This window comes from Castor canadensis, chromosome 13, assembly GCF_047511655.1.
Source record: "Castor canadensis chromosome 13, mCasCan1.hap1v2, whole genome shotgun sequence".
Classification (NCBI taxonomy): Eukaryota; Metazoa; Chordata; class Mammalia; order Rodentia; family Castoridae; genus Castor; species Castor canadensis.
This window is the reverse complement of record NC_133398.1, coordinates 37,364,873-37,385,051: the sequence shown is the minus strand read 5'-3', so window position 1 is coordinate 37,385,051 and position 20,179 is coordinate 37,364,873. Positions and strand designations below refer to the sequence as shown.

The 20,179-nt window shown below is 42.7% G+C and overlaps 1 protein-coding gene and 1 long non-coding RNA gene across 4 annotated transcripts in view; one reads left to right on the top strand and one right to left on the bottom strand.

Moving 5' to 3' along the window:
- Reck (reversion inducing cysteine rich protein with kazal motifs) overlaps window positions 1-10,804 on the top strand; it is an 80,775-nt gene extending 69,971 nt beyond the window's left edge. For all 3 annotated transcript variants that reach the window (XM_074051464.1, XM_074051463.1, XM_074051462.1), the window contains 5 exons: window positions 3,269-3,461; window positions 4,564-4,774; window positions 7,301-7,374; window positions 8,006-8,161; window positions 9,050-10,804. In XM_074051464.1, the coding sequence (XP_073907565.1) occupies window positions 3,269-3,461; window positions 4,564-4,774; window positions 7,301-7,374; window positions 8,006-8,161; window positions 9,050-9,259 (844 nt within the window). In that variant the 3' untranslated portion in view covers window positions 9,260-10,804. The remainder of the gene's footprint in view (window positions 1-3,268; window positions 3,462-4,563; window positions 4,775-7,300; window positions 7,375-8,005; window positions 8,162-9,049) is intronic.
- On the bottom strand, window positions 925-11,104 carry LOC141415405 (uncharacterized). The gene is made up of 4 exons (XR_012440382.1): window positions 10,908-11,104; window positions 7,120-7,178; window positions 5,507-6,283; window positions 925-1,382 (listed from the first exon to the last, which is right to left on the bottom strand). It is a non-coding gene; the product is annotated as an uncharacterized lncRNA (long non-coding RNA).
- Window positions 11,105-20,179: the final 9,075 nt, after the last annotated feature.

Here is a 20,179-nt window from a genome sequence, read left to right as displayed (position 1 = left end):
GAAGGGACTGCAAGGAAGGCTTGGAGGATGTGACACTCAGCTGTGTGGGAAAATGAGAAGGAGGCCCAAGCAAGGTCACAGGAGGAAAGGCAGTGTAGGTGAAGGCAAATGGCAACAGGAGCAGAAGTAGTGATTGTTGGAAATGAGATGGCATGGTATCTGCTCAAGCTCCAGCAGTTCTATAAAACTGAAACAGAATACTATAAGGAGAGGTAGCAGAGGAGATATAAGAAATGGATGTATTCTCATTATTAGTTATGTATGCCTGGTAGTCAAGAGGAATATTTAATATTCCTCTGTTTTAGAAATTAGACATGAGAAATCTCAGGAAATGTAATTTTGGTTTATTTGAAATTTTTTGGTTTTGGGTTCCCTTCTCTGCAGTCTCCTCACTGAGCCAGGAATCAGTTGACCTGGCTTTAAGGGACTTCTGATGTGGTGACCATCAGGGCAGGTGTCTAACTAACTTAGATTTCAGCCTTCTAGAACTGTATTATTCACTGTCTTCCTAAGAGACCTAAGCAGGCCATATTCCAGAACTACAGACCTTTCCTTACAAAAGATCTTGTGGTAATTACCCAATTGTTTCTTCATCTTAAAAACCCTGGCATAGTATAGGAGAGGAAGATTTTCTAATGTGTTAAATGAAATGGCAAAGAATTGGTTACCCATCTGCCAAAGTTTATAAAATAAAAACTAAGAAAGTTTCTGTGGAAAGAAGATGGGATGTCAGGCATGAGAAATAAACCAAAAGGATAATTAATATATGTTGTGTTGGGGAGCAGAATTGAGGCTTGTTTTGGTATTTGTTTATTTGCTTGTTTTTCTCTCTTAGCTAAACTTTCTGAATAAGGTTGTCTTTATAATAAAACAAAAAGAAATCTCAAAGTAGAAAGGCCTTGTTTGTTATAATAGAAAACCAATATAAAAGAAAAGATAGAAAATTTCAGATACATGAAAGTCAAAATTTTCTGCACGATAACAGAGAGAAAGAGCAAACTGAGAAGAATTATCACAGAGAAAGAGCTAGTGTCCTTTTAAGCACCTCTAGAAATCAACATGAAAGATGCCAACCTAATATGAAAACAGGCAAAGATTAATAGCCTAATTTAAAAAATGGGCCAATAATATAAACACAGAAAAGAAATATAAATAATTCTTAAACACTTGAAAATGCTTTTACTTACTTTAACAAGTAATTCCAGCTATTGTATGTAAATTCCAACAGATCAGTATTTTCATATAGTAGAAGATCTAGTAACATTCATTTGCATGTTCAGCAGGTGGCTCCCATATGGTCATTTCTTTAGAAACTTAGGATCCTTCCATGCAGTGATTCTACATCTGTACAGCCCTGTAGTCCTCCTCTGTGTCATCTGTAGCTGGCCAACAGATAAAAGAAGGGAGATGGTGGAGGCTGCTCTTGAGGGCCCTTTATGGGCCAGGTCTAAAGGTGACATTCATCATTACTGCCAATCATATTCTATTGTCTAGAATTCAGTCACTTGACCACAACTAGCTGTCAATGAGACTGGGAAATGTATTCCCAGAAGAAAATTAAATGACTTTGATAAACATCTGGCCAGTCTGCTGCAATGTTTAACCTTCCAAATATTGAGAGAAATGAAAATTAAATTAAAACTACAATTATGTGCTACTTTTTATCATATTGGTAAAGACAAAAAGGTTGGTAACAATGTAGGACAGCAGACACTGTCATAGAAGAGGTGGGGGACGATTTGTACATTTTCTCTGGAGGGCAGTTTGGTACCATCCAGTTTTAAATGTATATTCTCTTTGGATTAGCATATATAAATGTTCATAATTCTGTAAAATATCTCCAGAAAGATAAATAAGGAATTGGTAAGAGTGGCTGCACCTGGAGAAGGGAACTACCTGGCTGGGACACAAGAGTAGGTACTTTTCACTATATTGCATATTACTATTTTATATCTTTTCAGTTTCACTATAAACTTGTATCATCTGTTTAAAATAATTGTTTTAAGAAGAAAGGTGTATTCACTCAAGGATCTACTAGTGGGCCACCCATTCAGGTCCCCTCGCCCTCCCGTGGGAGTGTTGTCCTTTTAAAAAATAAACAAATAAATAAAGCATCTACTGATATAAACATTGGGACATAACAACAAGCAAGACAGACTGTCCCTACCCTGATCATTTTACTTTCATTTGTCAGCCTTTTCCTATGCTTCTCAAATTGGTCAAGTTTTTCCTCCACAAATTAGTAGATTTCCCCTGATACTCTTGGTTCTCATACTTTCCTATTAATGGATAATGAAGTTCTAAATATTCTTTTCCTCTTCAAATGTCTCAAATTTCCATTAAACCATAACTAAATTGCGTCCCAATTTCATTTGCATAAGCAAAGGCAGCCACACATTGTGGTGGCAGTACTGGCTTCAGGGCAGGAGGCTGATCCCTAAAACATTTCCTTTAGGTTTAAAATGACATCAGCTACCATATTTGTGTATCTTACTGTTTCAAATACACAGTCAAATGGGTCTTACCTTCTTATAGAAAATTATGTGTACCTCTTATAAAAATTAGGAAACCACTGACTTCAAACCCAAGTATTGCCACCCCCCAAAAAAATAGTAAAGCAGAAAAAACTATAGAAGAAGAAAGCCATCATCCTAAACCTTTGAAGGAGTCAGGAATTGAGAGTGAAACAGAGCCCAGACATTGCTAGGAAGGCCCAGCTTTGGTGGCATTCTCTAAGTAACTCACAAGTCAGCATCAACTCCTCAGCCTTATATGTTCAGAAACCTAAATTTTTTAGGACACAGAACGAATCTTTTTCTTAAGATAGACTTTTGTTAACCAAGCTACAAATTAAGTACCTGAAAGTGTGCTACTTGTTATTGACTGCAAGGCCTCGAGCAATCAGACCCCATGCATTACTGACCCCATATCATGGCACTTCTTCCCTGTGCATTCAGCCTTGGCTCCCGCCTTTAGGTCACTTGCTGTTCTTGAGTATCACCCCTGTGTTCATGGCTGCTTCCTCAATCTGGCCTGCTGTGCACCCTCCTTACCCACCAGGCTCCAGTTAGAATACCCCTCCCCATGCATTCCCCATTGCCCCCTCAGTGACTCATTACCATGAGCAGTTCACATGTCATTTTCTACTCATAGTTCTCTTCAAGCATGCTTGACTCTCCTACTCTGCATAAGCTCCTGTATCTCTTGCTTTCTTTGTGGCCTCCTGGGCCTCATTTAGGGGCTCATGTGCTGCATTCTTGTTTTTCAGATGTGTACCCAAACCCCAAGTCTGCCTGACGACTTTTGATAAATTTGGATGTAGCCAGTATGAGTGTGTGCCCAGACAACTTGCCTGTGACCAGGTCCGTGATCCTGTCTGTGACACAGACCACATGGAACACAACAATCTCTGCACTTTATACCAAAGAGGAAAAAGCCTCTCTTACAGAGGCCCGTGCCAGGTACGTTGTTTAGCTGATAAACCAAAGTGCACTGGGAATAAAATTGGTTTATGATCTTTTATAGATAAGGAGAGCAAGTTCTCCACTGAAAAGGAGAACTGGCTTTTTCCTCTAACTCTGCAAAGTTGTCTGGCTAATGTATATGCCTTTGCACATTTAGTATTTCTATAGAAATAGACAGTGGCTTTTTGTTGCCCGCTCCTAGGAAAATAACTTAAATGTTCTTCTCATAGTTAAGTGGGTCTCCACTAGAAAACAAATTAGGAAGAAAAGGAGTTTCCCCCAATCCACCTTCTCTCCTACCTCCTGCAATACTAAAAAGTGACTGAAAATTTCTCTAAGACTTATATCATTTTACATCAACCTACTATCTCTTTACAGCTGCAGAATCTGCATCCAGACAGCCCCTTTGGGGCTTCCCATATGCACCACTGATTTCATGCTAGCCCTTCTCCTAGGGGATTCCCATCTTTGGGCCCAGCATCCCCCAACCCACTAACACCTCAGTGACATGTTTTCTTCTCATTCTCTGGTCTTAATGGTTAGAAAAGTCCCTTCAGCTTGTCTTCCTAGGCTTGTTTTCTTTCAAATCTTGTGTTTCATTTGCATTGGCACCTTCTACTCTGAATTCCCATTCTTCATTCTTGTTCCCTCTTCCTAGCTAGGCTTTTTTCTCTTTGTCTATCTGCTCTGCTGATTTCTCTACTCTTCTCTCTCCTATCCCATAGCTAGTATGAAATGGGAAGGCCTCCACATTTTGCATGAAGATTGATCTTGTTTTCTTCAAACAGACCTTCTTGGATATTTAGAGAAGTCTAGACAGAGGAGTATCAAGAGGGGATATTTTTATCTCATATCAGTTCACATGGAATGAGCACCCAAGTCCCAGAGAGGCTGAGAAAAGTAATCTTTTCAGTTCATCTTGAGATAACCCTATTGCTCCCCACTTCCCACTTAGTCCACTTGAAGAGCTTAAGAGGATTCCCAAAATGTGTACCTGTGTCCTTTTTCCTTTCTAAAAATAGGGAGGTACTCTCTGCACTTATGGCTAGGAGAGGTGCACCTTAGAGGTTTCCAGGCTAACTGATTTGTTTGACCTCAGCCCTTCTGCAGAGCCACAGAGCCCATCTGTGGGCACAACGGTGAGACCTATAGTAGCGTGTGTGCTGCCTACTCAGATCGAGTGGCAGTCGATTACTTTGGGCCTTGCCAGGCTGTCGGGGTCCTCTCAGAGTACAGTTCTATTGCTGAGTGTGCTGCTGTGAAGTGTCCTTCGCTCTTGGCAACTGGGTGCAAACCCATCATCCCACCTGGTAAGCTGGCGGTATTTGGGATGGGTAAGGGTGGTATTCCAAATATTTGCTTATCTGCCTCCAGAAAGTGAGTCATTGAGAAGAGAGTTGACTAATTTATTTAAATTTTTCAGAAAGTTCTGAAGAGACCCATATGCTGGTTAGAGATAATACTCTGAGTTGACCTTGAAAAGCTATGGATTGCCTTAGATACCATCTGGTCTGGTGACTTTTTTTTTTTTTTGTGGTACTGGGGCTTGAACTCTGGGCCTACACCTTGAGCCACTCCACAGCCCTTTTTTGTGATGGGTTTTTTTGAGATAGGATCTCGTGGACTCTGCTATTTGCCTGGGCTGGCTTCAAATTGTGATCCTCCTGATCTCTGCCTCTTGAGTAGTGAGGATTACATGCATGTGCCATGGTGCCCAGCTGATCTAGTGACTTTAAAACAATATAGCAACTTTTTTTCAATCAAGCAAAATCTGACACCAAACACAAATATATAAACAGGTAAAGTAGTATTTCATTTTTAAAATTAAGGTTATAAGATGAAATGCATGATATTTACTTATGACAAAGCTAATGAACAATGAGTTAGTAATTAATGAATGAACCCAAACATTTGACATTGAAACAAAAGAGTTGTATTAGATTGGCCTTAGCATCTAATTGAATTGATTTATTTTCATATAATCAGGAAAGTCTTCTTTCATGCAGACTGTTGTAAATGCTAAATTTTTAAAAGCAGCTTACCTTACAATCTTGCACGCCTCAGTTAAACAGAGGTGGCAGAAGAGACTTTTTTCCAAGTTTGCACAGAATAGGTTCATCTGGAATCTGCCAACTTCATTCATCATGCAGTAATTCATCAAATATTTACTGAGCTTCCACTGTGTACCACTCTTTTCATCACTGGGAACACAGCATTGAGCAAAATGAAGCCTTTTTTCCTCCTGGAGAACATGTTCCAAGGGAAGTGATACAAGTTACCATGCAAATCCATACTTTCAGGTGGCAAGGAGTATGATGAAGCAATGTGAAAAGGATAGTGAGGGGCCAGTGTGAGAGGTTGCTAGTGGGCTGGTTAATGATGTCTGTTGTGTTACAAATGCTATGACATTAAATTTGATCATGCCATGTCTTACTATGGTTTTTAAAGAGTTTTAAGAGTTAAATTTGGAGCAAATATTCATGGAATCCCTGCAACACAAGCTCCCTTATTTTGCAGACAGAAAAACAAAGGTCCAATGGAAGCAGTTTGGCCAAAGGATTGGAGGCAGGGCAGGTCAGGCCCCATGTCATTTGAAGTGCCACTCTGTGTGCTCTGTTCCTTCAAGCCTCCTCACCTTGATCAGTGCTGAAGGATGGTAGTAGGCAGGAAGTAAGGACTTTGGTAAATGAACAGACTAAAACCTTGGGTTGTCAGGTGAAGGGGGCGCTGTTTCTCGAGCTCCCTCCCTTGCTGGAGCGAGGTTTTTCTCTCTTGCTCCTTGGTTATTTCTGGACCTAACTGGGCTTAACTGGAGGCAACTGGAAATTTTAGAGAAGAGACAGGATAGAAAGAAATTTTGGGTCAGGTGTGTTGTACACTCTGTTGGAGACGCACAACCCTCATTGCTTCTCTTCTGTATCTTGATTCTTTAAGGCCTTGCTCCTTGCAATTCTTTAAAACCTGGCTTAAAACCTCTTTCCTTAGGCTCGCACTGTCCCATGTTTTCTCTCAGCTTATCTTTAGCTTAATTGCTCTTATAGTCTTTTGCCCTCAGGCTTGCACTGTCCCATCTCTCTTTAGCTCTCTCCAAGCCTTGGTGCTCAAACTTGCAAATAGCTGTGCCTACAACCTGCATATGTATAACTCTTAAAGTCTTGGTCCTTAGACTCGCACTGTGCACTCTCCCATGTTCCCTTTGGCTTTTAGCTTTAGCTTTCCTAAGGCCTCTGTATGAAGTTCTTTCTCAGCTTTACTTTCTGAAGCCTATGTTAAAGTTCTCGATGCAGACTTTCTATCAACCCCTCTTTAGCATTTTCCCTTCAATAATTCCTTTCTCTTCCAAAAGCTTCCCACACCAAAAAGCCCAGGTATAACCCCAAAAGGCAAAAAGGCAAAAGCCCCTCTTACTCCTTCAGGGGTCTTTTATAGCAGCAAACAGGGTGGAGCCACGGGGAGGGGCGTGACATTGTAACAGGAGAAACCTGCATTCCTGCTTCTCTGAACACAACTTAGGAGACCAGCAGCTGTTCTGCCTTTCCCTGTTTATTTTTTTTCTTTCTTTTTTTTTTTGGCTGCATACAAAGCTTTATTTCCATTTGGTCTGAGGGCTGTGCCTATCTCGGCCTACAGGTAAAAGCAATTAACTGCATCTCACCTTGCTTGTGTCCAGTTCTCATAGGCTTTAATCCGCTACCCCACAGTCAGGGAGCATATCTGAAAACAAAAGCATCAGGAAGGACAGAATGAATCCCAGAATGAAGGGTTGGTCACTTCACCAACATTTTGAATTCTCCTTGTTTGAATTCTGAGCACACATAAAACAATTTCTGTTACAGGTGCTTGTTGCCCTTTATGTGCTGGACTGTTAAGAGTTTTATTTGACAAAGAAAAACTGGACACTATTGCGAAGGTAAATTGCTTTATATGTCAGGTTCTTTTAAAACCTTACTGCTAAACCTCTCAGGAATCCTGGAGAGCAGAATGCCTTGTCCCCATTTATGGATGAAGAAATGAATCCTCAGAAAAGCAACTTGCAGCCAGGGGCTGGTGGCTCATGCTTGTGATCCTAGCTATTTGGGAGGCTGAGAACAGGAGGACTGAGGTTCAAGGTAAATCTGGGCAAACAGTTTGCATGACCTCACCTCCAAAATAGCCAGAGCAGAATGGACTGGAGGTGTGGCTCAAGTGGTAGAGCACCTGATTTGCAAGTGCAAAATCCTGAGTTCCAACCCCAGTCCCATCCAAAAAAACCTGAATTTTTATAGAAAGACTTTGTGTCCTTGTGGCCTCTAACTCAGAACAATCACTGTTTAAAATGCACTTCTGGTGAGTGCTTATCTCGGCTACAGAGCTCCATGGGCAGGCAAAACCCTGTTTTAGTGGACTCTGGAGACTAAGCTTTGATCTAGCAGAGCCAGGTCCAGGCCTGGCACTCAGGGTTCCTTGTTCACAGAGCCTCCTCCCAAAGCTGAAGCAAGGGAGCTTTGGCAGTAATAGAGAAATCCTTTCTTTTAGGTAAAAGAAATGTCTTCTCTTTCTAGGTAACAAACAAAAAACCAATAACAGTTCTGGAAATACTTCAGAAAATTCGCTTGCATGTTTCTGTCCCACAGTGTGATGTGTTTGGATACTTCAGCATTGAATCAGAAATTGTGATCCTGATCATTCCTGTTGATCATTATCCAAAACCTTTGCAGGTAGGGTTTGGCATTCCTTGTGCAGCTATCTCGTACTTTCAAGTTTGGTAGACTTGAGAGGAGGGCACAAACCAGGAGTGGGGAGAACCAAGGATGAGGAAATGGGGACACTTGTGGGGTTGGGAAAGGCAGGAGGGAGAAAAGCAAGGGAGCATCTGAAGGACTTTTCCAGGCAGCTGGGGGTGACAGACATGCAGACTTGCGGGAAGGGGAGAAGCTAAGTTACTGAGACTCAGAGTGTGCAGAGATGGAAAGAGACTGACATAACATTGATTCCAGTCTATCCTTTGTACAGAAGAGGCAGCTAAGGCCCAAGGAGGAAAGAATTAGCACAGGTAATGCAGTGACAAAGCTAGAAAGCCTCCTGTCTCCTGGGGGCTGTGCTCTCACTGCAGAGGAGGATTTCATCAGTGTCAGTCTTATGGGCCCGGTTTTTCTTCCTCACAGTCTTGGAGCACGTGGGACCTCGCTCATGTAGGCCTAAGTTTCAGCATCAAAGTAGTGAGGGCTCCAGTGAAGGGAACGCAGGTACACAGTTAGTGACTGCCATCATTAGAAGCTCCGTGAAGTTCAATTGCTTCATCTTCACGTTTAAAGGAGCTATCTAACTATGATGTCTAGTGTGGCCAAGCAGAGAACACTATGGTGGAAAAATAAGAAAACAGTTCATTTAATTTTGCTGTGGCATTGTCAATCATTTCTGATTTCCATTAATACTCATATTTATATAATAAGACCCTAATAAAATGTTACTTTAGCTAAGAAAAGAAGGGCAGAGAGAAAGTGAGCTCCCTTTGGCACCACACTGCTTTTGGGATATACGTGGAATTTGTTCAACTTATTCTATGGTTATTCACGGGTTTTGTGGTTTCATATTTTCCTTCCCAGATTGAAGCCTGCAATAAGGAAGCAGAGAAGATCGAATCCCTTATCAACTCTGACAGCCCCACTCTAGTATCACACGTTCCTCTCTCTGCCCTCATTATTTCCCAAGTGCAAGTGTCCATCAGCCTACCATCTGCCACCATTCAGGCCAGGCCTCCCTGCCACTCCCTGCTCCTCCTCCTCAGCCTGGGCCTTGCCTTTTGTGTGCTCTGACTCATCACTGAGGGCTCTCCAGGGGTGCACAGTATTCCTAGACCTAACTTTTCCATCTTGTGAAAGACATTCAGGACTGCTGGCTGGAGGCTGAACAGTGGCCTAGTAAAGGCACATGTCACCTCTTCACCACACAGTATTTTTTTTAACCTGCCAACAGAAGTAGAGTTTTTATCTTGTTTTTGCAAATGTTAAAATACATTCTTCCAAATCCTGATGAAAGAGGATGCCTCTTTCCAGTAGATCACTGCCTCATGATATACATTTTGTGTAGTAGATGGGGACCCCTCTCTAAAGCAATTTAATATCACTGATGAATGAGATGATCACTTTTTAGAAAGAGAACTCACTTTGCTGTTGGGTTGATTTGATTAGGGCAGAAGGCAGAACCTTCATTTCAGAGCTCCTGTAAATATTCAGGCTGCCCCTGTACTTGTGTATAGATAATGACCTCCTTTAGCCAAAAACTGGGGTCTGTAAAGAACCACTGCTATTACAGAGTATAAAGTAAAGGTAAGGCTTCCTTGAAATTATCATGGAAATCACCAGACCGGCTTAAGTTAATTTTTTTTACAGGAAAAAAACTTTTTTTTTGAGGCGGGGTCTTGCTATATATCCTACACTGGCCTTGATCTTTCAATCCTTTTTCCTCAGCTTTCTGAGTGCTGGAATTACAGGCATGTATCACCATGCCTGGCTTAATTTACAGAAATTCAATGCAGGACCCCATCTATTGTGGTAAGCAAATGCAAGCTAACCAAATAACACTCATATAATTACATGTTGTAAGTGACAGTCGCATCAGTCACTGATTTATGCCTGTGATTCTTTTGTGAAAGGGAGAAGTTACAATGCATCATGCAATTTTTATGTCAACCAGATATGAATCCTTCAGTATTCATCAAGTGAAATTTACAGTTTTTAAACATCGATCTTTAAACCAATTGCTGCTACTTATATAATTGCCAAAAAGTGGAATAATTAGTAGTTCATGTAAATAATACATGATTTTTCTATTTTATTATGAAGAAGGTGAATAGCCATATTTGTAAAGTGACAATCATTTGTGTTAACCCAATACTTTCCGTTCATGAAGGCCCATTTGCTTTTTGTGATGTGCACAATGTAGATATATGTTCTGTCTGACTTTCTTTTTGATATAGAATTATAAAGAATTGTGGTTTATATATTTTAAAATGTCAAGCTGAGTATTAAAATGTTGCATGTTGTCTAAGAAATTGGATACTTTGAATGTGTTCACAGTTTGAAATAAGCTATTCAATGCAATACTTCTTGTTTGTATGCACCTGAATTTAGATTTTACATGAAGTATTTTTTTCAGTATTATATGTACCCTTTGACATATATATATATATAGGGATGTGCTTCTTATACCAAAATGTTGTTGAAAAGTGGGCACTTAAATCCTCAGAGTATCTCAGTGCTGATGTAGCATGTTTGTTGCAATTGCTTATTTCTGTATAAATGTTTTCAATGCAATATACTAGAAAGCTCTTCTATTTTAATAAAAGTAATTTTATATGATCATGCATACTTCCAAGCAATGTGTTGAAAACAAAACCATTGATCAACCTTGGGTGAACTATATCTTTATTCTAGAATAAGAAATCATAGAGTAGTATTATACCATGCCAAGGGCCTGGGGGAGCAGGGAAGCTAGAACAGACCAGATCCAGGCATAGCCACAGAGCAGACAGTGGCAGAAAGTCAGGTGAAGTGATCCCATCTTCAGACCCTCAGTACAGAGAGCTTCATGCCTTCCAAGACCCAGGGACTAGGCAGGTCTACTTCCCATTCTCCAGGGCACATCCTGAAGCAGAGGGCTCTGAAATATGAGGATGACAGGCTTATTGATGAGGACCTGAGGTTGTATCAGTCAGCTTAGGCTAAGTCACTAAACCTCAGTGGCTCACACCACAGACTTCTGTCCTATGGTTGTGTCCATACCATCTTCATTCTAGGACCAAATCTAGTGTCCTCAAAAGAGAGAGAAGAGACAACAGAGAACCACAACTGGCTCTGAAGTTTACTCAGAAGTGACACTGTCATTTCTGCCTACATTTTACTGGTCAAAGCAAGTCACATGACTGCTCCTGTGTTCAAAGGGTAGGAATGTCTAATCTTCCCATGGTGTTGTATATGTTGTGTGTGGGGGGTGGCAATAAGTATTTTGAATAATAGCATACCACAGAGGGTCTGTCCTCATCAGGACAGGACAACAGCCAGGACTGACTGGATTTTTAAGTAGAAAAATCCCATGGTCTGAGAAGGAAATAAGAGAAATGAGAAGATTTGGAAGGGGACATAACAAGGGAGAAAAATGAGAACTGCAAAAACTGTTATAGGAGAAACAGGTCAGGTCAGTGAAACAACACTCCTCAAGTGCCAGCAGCTGTGGTGGACACACAGGCTGCCTCATGGACAGATCATGAATGGCCTCCCAACACCTGAGCAGCTGGAACTCCTGCTGGGTGGCTCCCTAGCAGAGGCCTTGAGATCCAGGGGAAAGAACTGGAACTCTAGGGGAGAGAAATGTGGCTCCTGCATCCTGTAAGTTTACCAGGGACTAGTAGCAGGGCAGACCGGGAAGTCCAAGAGAAAGAAGTTCTGTAGGAGTACAGAGAAAGAAGTTCTGTAGGAGTACGACAGGTTAGTTGAGGAAATTCAATGAAAGTTAAGTCTGTCTTCTGCGGACATGGGTCATGAAGCCATGTGTCAAGCACAAGACAAGAGCCACAAGTGACTTCGCTTTTTGTCAGTTGTGTCTCCTCTGAGTGAGAAAATTATTTTTCAGAAATTCCCGAGAACTCATCCCTTGTATCTCTGGGACCAGGACTGGACCATACTCCCTCCTCTAGACCACTTACTTTCACTGCCGAAGGGATGCAGGATGGTCACACTGGCTTCGTCAAGGACTGTGTACACTGCTGCCCAAAGCAAGCCAAGGTTCAATAAGCAAGAAGGCAATGGGCTGTCACACTGGCCACCAACAGCATTTGTTTCAATATAAAACTAGTCTTTTTGCAGTGTCTACTTACTAGAATAAAAATATGAAGATAGTTTTATCTTTCCAATACCTGTCTCCTGGCTGTGCTATATGGACCACTGTTTCCATGAAGGTAATGAACCCCCAGAACACCATCTCTCTCTGGTGTTATTAATGATTGAAACAGCCTCATTTCATCTCTCAGGTCTTTCTCCTGGTCCTTAAAGCTCCAGTATCTGAAGTGAAGGGCTTTTCTGCCTCCCCCTGCCTAGGCTAAATGACGAACTTGAACGGCTCAGAGTGGAGGGTGTGAGAGGTATGGTCTCCATGCCCCAAACATGGGGAAGGCTTGTTTCTCAGTAAGTCGGTAAATCTGGCTTGGTATCACTATTGGCATCAGCTATGGACAGTCATTGAGATGTCCTCAGTACAAGCTGTAGGGCATTTGTTTCCAGCAAGAAAGTCTGTCAACTAAGTTCCTGAGTGGCATTGCCCTCAGTTATGGTTTGCCTTTACAAGACAGGCTGGAGTAGGTATTGTCATTGTATAGACAACCTGCCATGGGAAGAATAAGAACGGGGAGATAAAGTCCAACAAGTGAGAACACAGTAGGGTTCTAAAAGAGGGTTCAGTTTGAGCTGGACCTGGTAGAAATCGAAGGCTATGAGGAGAGACTTTCTAAGAAAGAAGAGTCTGAGAAAAGGTTTGGGAGCTGGAAAGTCCCGTTCTGTTCCAGTGGTGGACAGCAGAGCTGACATGTTGGCCACTAGGTGTGCTGGGCTTTGAGTACCAGGCCAGAGTGGCACCCAGAGCCTCTACTGCCCTTCCAGCTCACTTACCAACCTGTACAGCCCTGGTGGCCATAGCACTGTGTGTGTCAACTTCAGCCCCAGGTCTGGGCATCAAACAGTGCTTCTTTCCCCTCTGTCCTGTGAGCTCTATCCTGGGCTCTACTGAGGAAACACGATCTGAGCCAGGTTGGGAGCCAGGCTTCCTCCTAGGCCTCATCATCCCCACCCCTGGTCTGTTTCAGCTACACTATGGGAAGAGAGTTAAACCCACCAGAACACAGATGCTCCTGACATGGACTCCATAGAAGAAATATTACTTTCCTTCATTTGATTTATTGTTTCTTCTTCAGCCCTGGACTGGTGAGAGTGAAGACCACACACTCCATGGAAGTGCTCTATTTCTCAAAGGGACAGGAGGCTGTCTTCCAGGACCTTCCCTCCCCCTCCTTCCTTCCCTCCCCCTCCTTCCTTCCCTCCCCCCTCCCAGCTGTAAAAAGGCCTTAGATGAGCACTTTGCCAGAGGGGGGAAGGGAAGACATCATTCCTAAGGAAGACTCTCTCTCCAGTCCATCAGTCTTTGGCCTGAAGGGTGGATATCCACTGTGTATCTAGGAAACAGGCCTGGAGAACAGAAATACTAACCTAAGGTCACACACTGAGTCAGGACAAAGCCACAGCTGGAAGCCAGGTCTGGGCTTCCCCTGGCACAAAGAAGCTTCTCTGGGATGGGGCCAGCTATACAAGAGGATAAAGGTCATGAAGGTAGGCAGCAAGGGCAGAGGGAGTGGACTTAGTTCAACTGGGGTCAGACATGAGGCAGACAGATGGTAGATCTGAGCAGACAGTCCAAGAAGCAACAAGAGTCATAAAAGTAACCTCCATAGCTGGCCAGCAGCTTTCCAGGACAGTTTACACAGTGCTTCTTGATCCACACAGAGAGCAAAGGCCAAATCCAAGGTTGAGTTACCTAGCTTGGAGCTGAGCTTTGGGAGTTAAGCTGATGGGAGAAAGGGGAAGGCAGGAGACTTTCACGTGGGGACTGTGCTAACACCTGCCCAGCTCCACCCACTCTCCCATTTTTCCAAAATGGACTTCACTGTATTATTTTTCTATAAAAATGATATATACGTATTCCTCCAGACACCTAGAAACATAAAGGAAAAAGCCTCACACCTTCTTCTCCTGGCTCTGCAAAACAGTGATGCAGAGTCCTTCCAAAGTGTCTCTGCATGTGTGTCTCATTGAATGTAATTGGGACAGGGGAAGGCTAAGTCACTGGCCTGTGAGGAGAACTTCAGGGTTTTATGTTTGGGATGTTGTAAGATGCCTAACGGCTCACAAGTGGAAGCACCAACTTGGTTGGAATCCCACCAGGTAGTTAAGTAGCATGTAGAAGAAGAGGTGCAAATTCCCCTAAGGACCCCCTCTCTGGTCCTCCCCAGACCAGCCTCACACTGACCTTGACTGTAGATGAGCAGTTGCTTTACTAAATAGTCACATAAACATTTATGTCAGTCAGGGTCCCCCTTGAGGAAACAGGTGACTCACCCTAATTAGGATTAGTTTAACAAAGGGACTACTTACAGTGGTGTGGGCAGGTATAGGGAAGCCACAAGAGATGGGCAGCACGTTGGGCTGTCAACATGGGGCTGTGATCCAGATGGTGAGCACAGCCAAGGAGAGCATGACAGCTTGGAGAAGGTGTGCCCTCCTCCCTCGGGTCTTCTGCAGATCCCATCAGGAACTCAAAATGGAAACCATAGACCTGAAAGGTGTTTTGCTATACATGTCATCTTTGGGGCAGAGAGCAGGGCAGAGTCAATTTATGAAAGCAGAGCAAAAAAAAAAAAAGATTTGCACAAGCTGGATGTGGTGGTGATACTGGATTGTTGATCCCAAGTTCATGTCCTGGCGATGACTGAAGATGTTGGACCAGCAGTTAAGAGTAAAATAAGCACAGAGTTCATTGAAAGGAGAGCAAAGCTCCCTGCACAGGAGGGGCTTAGTGGAAAGGCTAAGCTGTAGTATAGCTGGAGTCTAGGATTGATATAGTTGGCTGGGGTCCAACTATTCTACTTTGAAACTCTATTTGTGATTGATTGACGCCTAGTCACCTCCTGCTGAACCTGGCCACTTGCCTGTCTCCCTCCTTATCCAACAGAACATTTCAAGAAGGCCTGGTCAGCTTGTGCTGGCCTGGGCACCCACTCCTCCAGCTGCATTTTGTTACTTTGGTGAGAGAGGCTTGTTTTTCTCTGAGAAACCTCTTGTTTTCCACACCCCCATTCAAGTCTGCTTCTAAAGTGTCTTCCCTCACCCAAAATGAAGCCACCTCTGTCATTGCTCCCCTTACAGTGGCACACTCTTGTAATCCCAGCACATGGGAGGCTGAGGCAGGAGGATTTTGAGTAGGAGGCCACCCCAGGCTACATAATGAGACCCTATCAGATGAAGAGGAAGAAGATATGCAGCACAACAGCCCAAGGCAATGTCACACAGAGGACCAGAAAATGTGACTTTACTTAATCTGTTGTGCCACCCACAATGGAGAGGTCATTTAATGCTCCTGCCTTTCCTTGCCCCACAATCGCCTCCATTCCTCTCCATCTTCTTCTCTTGGCTCTTCTTCAAGTTCATGTGTTCTGGGTCTCCACCAGCACCCCAAGAATTCCCCAACCCTCTGCAGCCTAACAAAGAAGTCTAGGCCCTCTGTCCCTGTCACATGAAAACCGGCACCCAGGACACAGCCCTTGAAACTATTGTATGCTCTTTCAGACTATTCTAGAAACCTTCTGCCCAGATTTGCTGGCTCTGAAGTGGAGGACTCGACTCTAGCCCCAGAGGTAGAGGGAATTTGGTGGCTGTGGGTCCAGCTCACCGTCTCCTCCAGCAAGGAACTGTCCAAGAGGCAGCACTCCCCTTCACGGTGAGTATTCATATTCTTCCTAAACAGCCCAGCGTGGTCCCGGGTCAGGGAGGCAGAGCTCTCACAATAAAATGAACCGGGCGCTCAGGTCATGGCTCCAGCCGTACAGCGAGCGCCTTTCTCCTTCCTGGTGCCACTGCTCCGGGCAGAGCTGACTAGCCCAAGTTTCAGGAAGGGTCTTTAATGAGAGGCCCATCTATAGTCAACTCCACAGATGTGACCTGGTCATTACTTCTCTCTTTTCTATCTCCCTGCTTTCCTCTTGTTTATCCAAAATTGCCAGAGATGTCAGCTCACTACAGTTTTTCTCTTTCATTGGTAACACTAAGCTGACTTTCTGTACATTAACAAGAACACTGTATTGCAAATCTGCAAAACGTAAAGTCTAGCAGTCACTCCCCCCTTTATTGTTCCTTATACCTGTTGTTCCCTGGGACTAGGACAGCTTTGGCCTTGTGGCTCACGCTGCTGTTACCAGTCTCCACTGGAAGAACTGTCATGTGATAAGTGACCAAGAATAACCAAGACAGGTTCCTGGCTCACTTCCTCAAGATTGTCCAAGGATTCCTGTCATAGAAGTCCTTTAAAGGCATTGTCTCTGGGCTGGTGGAGTGGCTCAAGAGGTAGAACACCTGCCTAGCAAGCATGGGGTTCAAATCCCAGTACCAGAAAAATAAATAAATAAATAACATTTTAAAATAGATTAGCTCATGGAATTCTCACAAGTACTATTGACACCACTTATAGTTGATGTAACTAAGGCTTGACTTTAGTTGTACTGATTGGTTGATGAAAAACTGTGACTAGAGGCTCAAAGGAACCTAATCCTATATTTCCTCTAGGAATAATGAGTCACACAAGCAATAGTTCACCAAAGTCATACGGCTGGTTAGTAGCAGAAAAAAGATATTTTGAATCCAGGCCTAACTCAAAGCCTATGTTCATATTTATCATACTATATACTTTCCTCTATGTACAGCTTTGCCTGCATCCTATGTAGTTTCCAACAACAATAAGGAGAGCATTAACCAGCCAGATACTGGTGGCTCATACCTGTAATCCTAGCTACTTGGGAGGCTGAGATCAGGAGGATCATGGTTCAAGGATGGCCCAGACAAAGAAAGTGAGACCCCCATCTCCAAAATAACCAGAGCAAAATGGACTGGAAGCTTGACTCAAGTGGTAGAGCATCTGCTTTGTGAATGTGAAGGTCTGAGTTCAAACTCCAGTACCACAACCAAAAAATAAATAAAAAGAGAAAGAGAGCATTAAAGACTAGTCTGGGAACTAATTCATAGTGATGTAAATAGCTTAGACACTGAGAAGGGCTGAGTCACAGGCTGCAGCATGTTCTGGCGAAATGATTTAGGATAGAAACAAAACTCTCCTGGAAGTAGATAGGGTTTTTGTTCAGCAAGTGGCAAGATCTCTATTTGCATATAAAAGATCCTGTGCTCAACTATGAGAACTGGTGGGAAGGGGAAGAAGGGCTGGGGAGCAGGCATTTCCTTTGGTTTTTTTGGATGGACCTTGTGGGAGGGCAGGAAGTAACCCAGGCTTCTCCAACTGATACTGCTGCCTGGGAACCTGTATCTGCAGCCGCTGACTCAATTTACAGAAGGAGCCTGAAAAGATTCTGAGTTTCGTGAATACTTATCCCAAAGAAAAAGTACATGTGCCTGATCTTCCTTGACTGTGGGAGTTTAAGTTTAAGCAACAGTATAAATTTTAGCTGCAGAATTTGGGTTTGTTATAGAGAAATAGTTACATTTTTTACACATCAGAATTTTGACTGTGATATACTATATACATGAAAATAATTGACTAAAAGAGCTTTTTTGTTTGTGGAGACAAGGTCTTGCTGTACAGCCCAGGCTGTTCTTGAACTCACTAGGCATATAGCCCAGACTAGCCTTGAACTCATGATTCTCCGGCCTTAGCCTCCAGTGCTGGAGTGCTATGCATGTTAAAAGTGTTTGTTGTTTTTTTAAAACTGTATCTCAATGTTAAGAAATCCTCTAAGATGAGTATTACTATCTTTATTTTACAGAAAAGGAAACACAGGAAGATGTTCAAGCGCCCAGGTCAGAGTCTCAGTCAGTGGGCAGCAGGGCCAGAACTTGGACGTGGGCACCATGAAATCAACTCCTTGTGTTGTAGGCTCGAGTAGTTTCTGATCAGAAGTTTCCCGAATTCTTTGTGCCGGCTTGGAAGAATCCAGGCAACACATGGACGTAGTAAGGGAGGTAATGGAGTTTAGTAAAGGTTTGGGTAAGGCGTGACAACAGCAACGGGTGCCCCGCCCGGGGAAGAAGCAGGAAGCAGAAAGCTCTCTTTGCTTCCAGGTATTTTAAATGGTAGATAACCTGTGGGCGCGGAAAGATTGGGCCGTTCCAGTGGGTTGGGCTAGGGTGATTGGCAGTTATTCTGCGCATGCCCTGAAGCCAGCTCTTAGGTATTTTAATCATACGCGTGGAGTGTGATGAGTATTTGCGTTTTGCATCTGAGAGATGATGGGGGAAGGAATCTCTCGAAGTCTTCTTGTCTTACAATTTACAGCAGCTAAAAGGTGGCATGGGGCTGAGAAAAGGAGAGAGAGTTACATGGGGTCTGAAGAGTCCAGGGGCATTTTCCTTATTTTACCGCCTCACTTCCTCCACGCTCTTCACCACTACCCGTTGTTCAGTTGTCGCTTATGTCAAACATTCGTTTTGATTTTGTCTGTCAGTGTTCTAAGAGACATTTTAAAATTTCCTCTCTAGGTGATTTAAAGTTTTCATTTAGGTCCTAAATTCAATCTTCCTACTGCCAAAAAAAAAAAAATTAAGTTTTAGTTTTATTACATTGTGTTTAGAAAATTTGACCATATCCTGCTTTCACGACTTTACTATGGCCTATATTAAAGCCTAAAATTTAGTCAATTGCTGTATTTATTCCATATAAAATAACTGATAAACTCATTTTTCAAGCCAGGAACTGGTTGCTGACGCCTATAATCCTAGTTACTCAGGAAGCAGAGATCAGGAGGATCGTGATTCAAGAGCCCCATCTGGAAAACACCCAACACAAAAAAGGATTGGTGGAGTGATTCAAAGTGTAGACCCTGAGTTCAAACCCCTGCACCACAAAAAAAAAAAAAAAAAAAATCATTTCTCAAGTGAAAATAGTCAACGCAAATTTAGGGGGGGAATAAAGGAGAATGGTGGAGGGGGGTGAATTCAAGTATGATTTATTTGATATATTGTAAGAACTTTTGTAAATGCCACAATGTACCCCATTAAAAAAAAAAAGACCCAACTGCTTCCTGTCAACTACAAGCTGCCTATCTTTAATATAAAGACATAAGTCAAATGTTAATGGTGGGATGGAAATAAACTCTTCATAGTGCTTAGTGTGTAGTAAGCAGTGTTTGAAGCACTTTGCATATATTAGTTCACTTACATGCTCACCATCCTGTGAGGGAGACACATTACTATCCCTTTTTTATAGAGGAGGAAATTAAATCAAGTAACTTGTCCAAGTTCATACCTTGCTCACACAGAGTTTCTATTTTTTTGCAGAACTGAGATTTGAACTCAGGGCTGCACAGTTGCTACACAAGCAGTCTCCCACTTGAGCCGGTCTGCCAACCCTTTTTTGTGTATGTTTGAGATAGGGTCTTGCAAACTATTTACCTAGGCTGACCTCGCATCTCCATCCATCCTCCTGATCTCTGCCTCCTTATCTTTGCCTCCCTAGTTGCTAGGATTATAGGCATGAGCCACCAGAGCAGGTCAGGAGCATTGAGTTACAAGGGATTTAGTGTAAACAATGTTGCAATAAGACAAAAAGTGTATTTGTGCCTATGTGAGCAACTCTTTTCTTGCATACTTTATACCACTTGATATACCTTAACCTTCAAAACACAAGCAAAATCAAGCTTTATACTAGCAAAACTGTAATTCTACAAACCATAAAAGCAAAATTGTATTTTGCTATGAAAACAGTAGTCTTCTGAGTTTGGTGGAAGAAGAAGAAAAGTTAAAGGTTAGGAATCAGATGAACCTATTAACACTGATTGAAATAAAGCTAGAATAATTATACTAACACAAGCAAAGTAGATTTCACAGGAAAGAATATTACCAGAGATACGATCCTTTCATAACGATAAAAGAGTCAATTTATTGGGAGTCAGGAGTACAGCTCAGGGGAAGAAC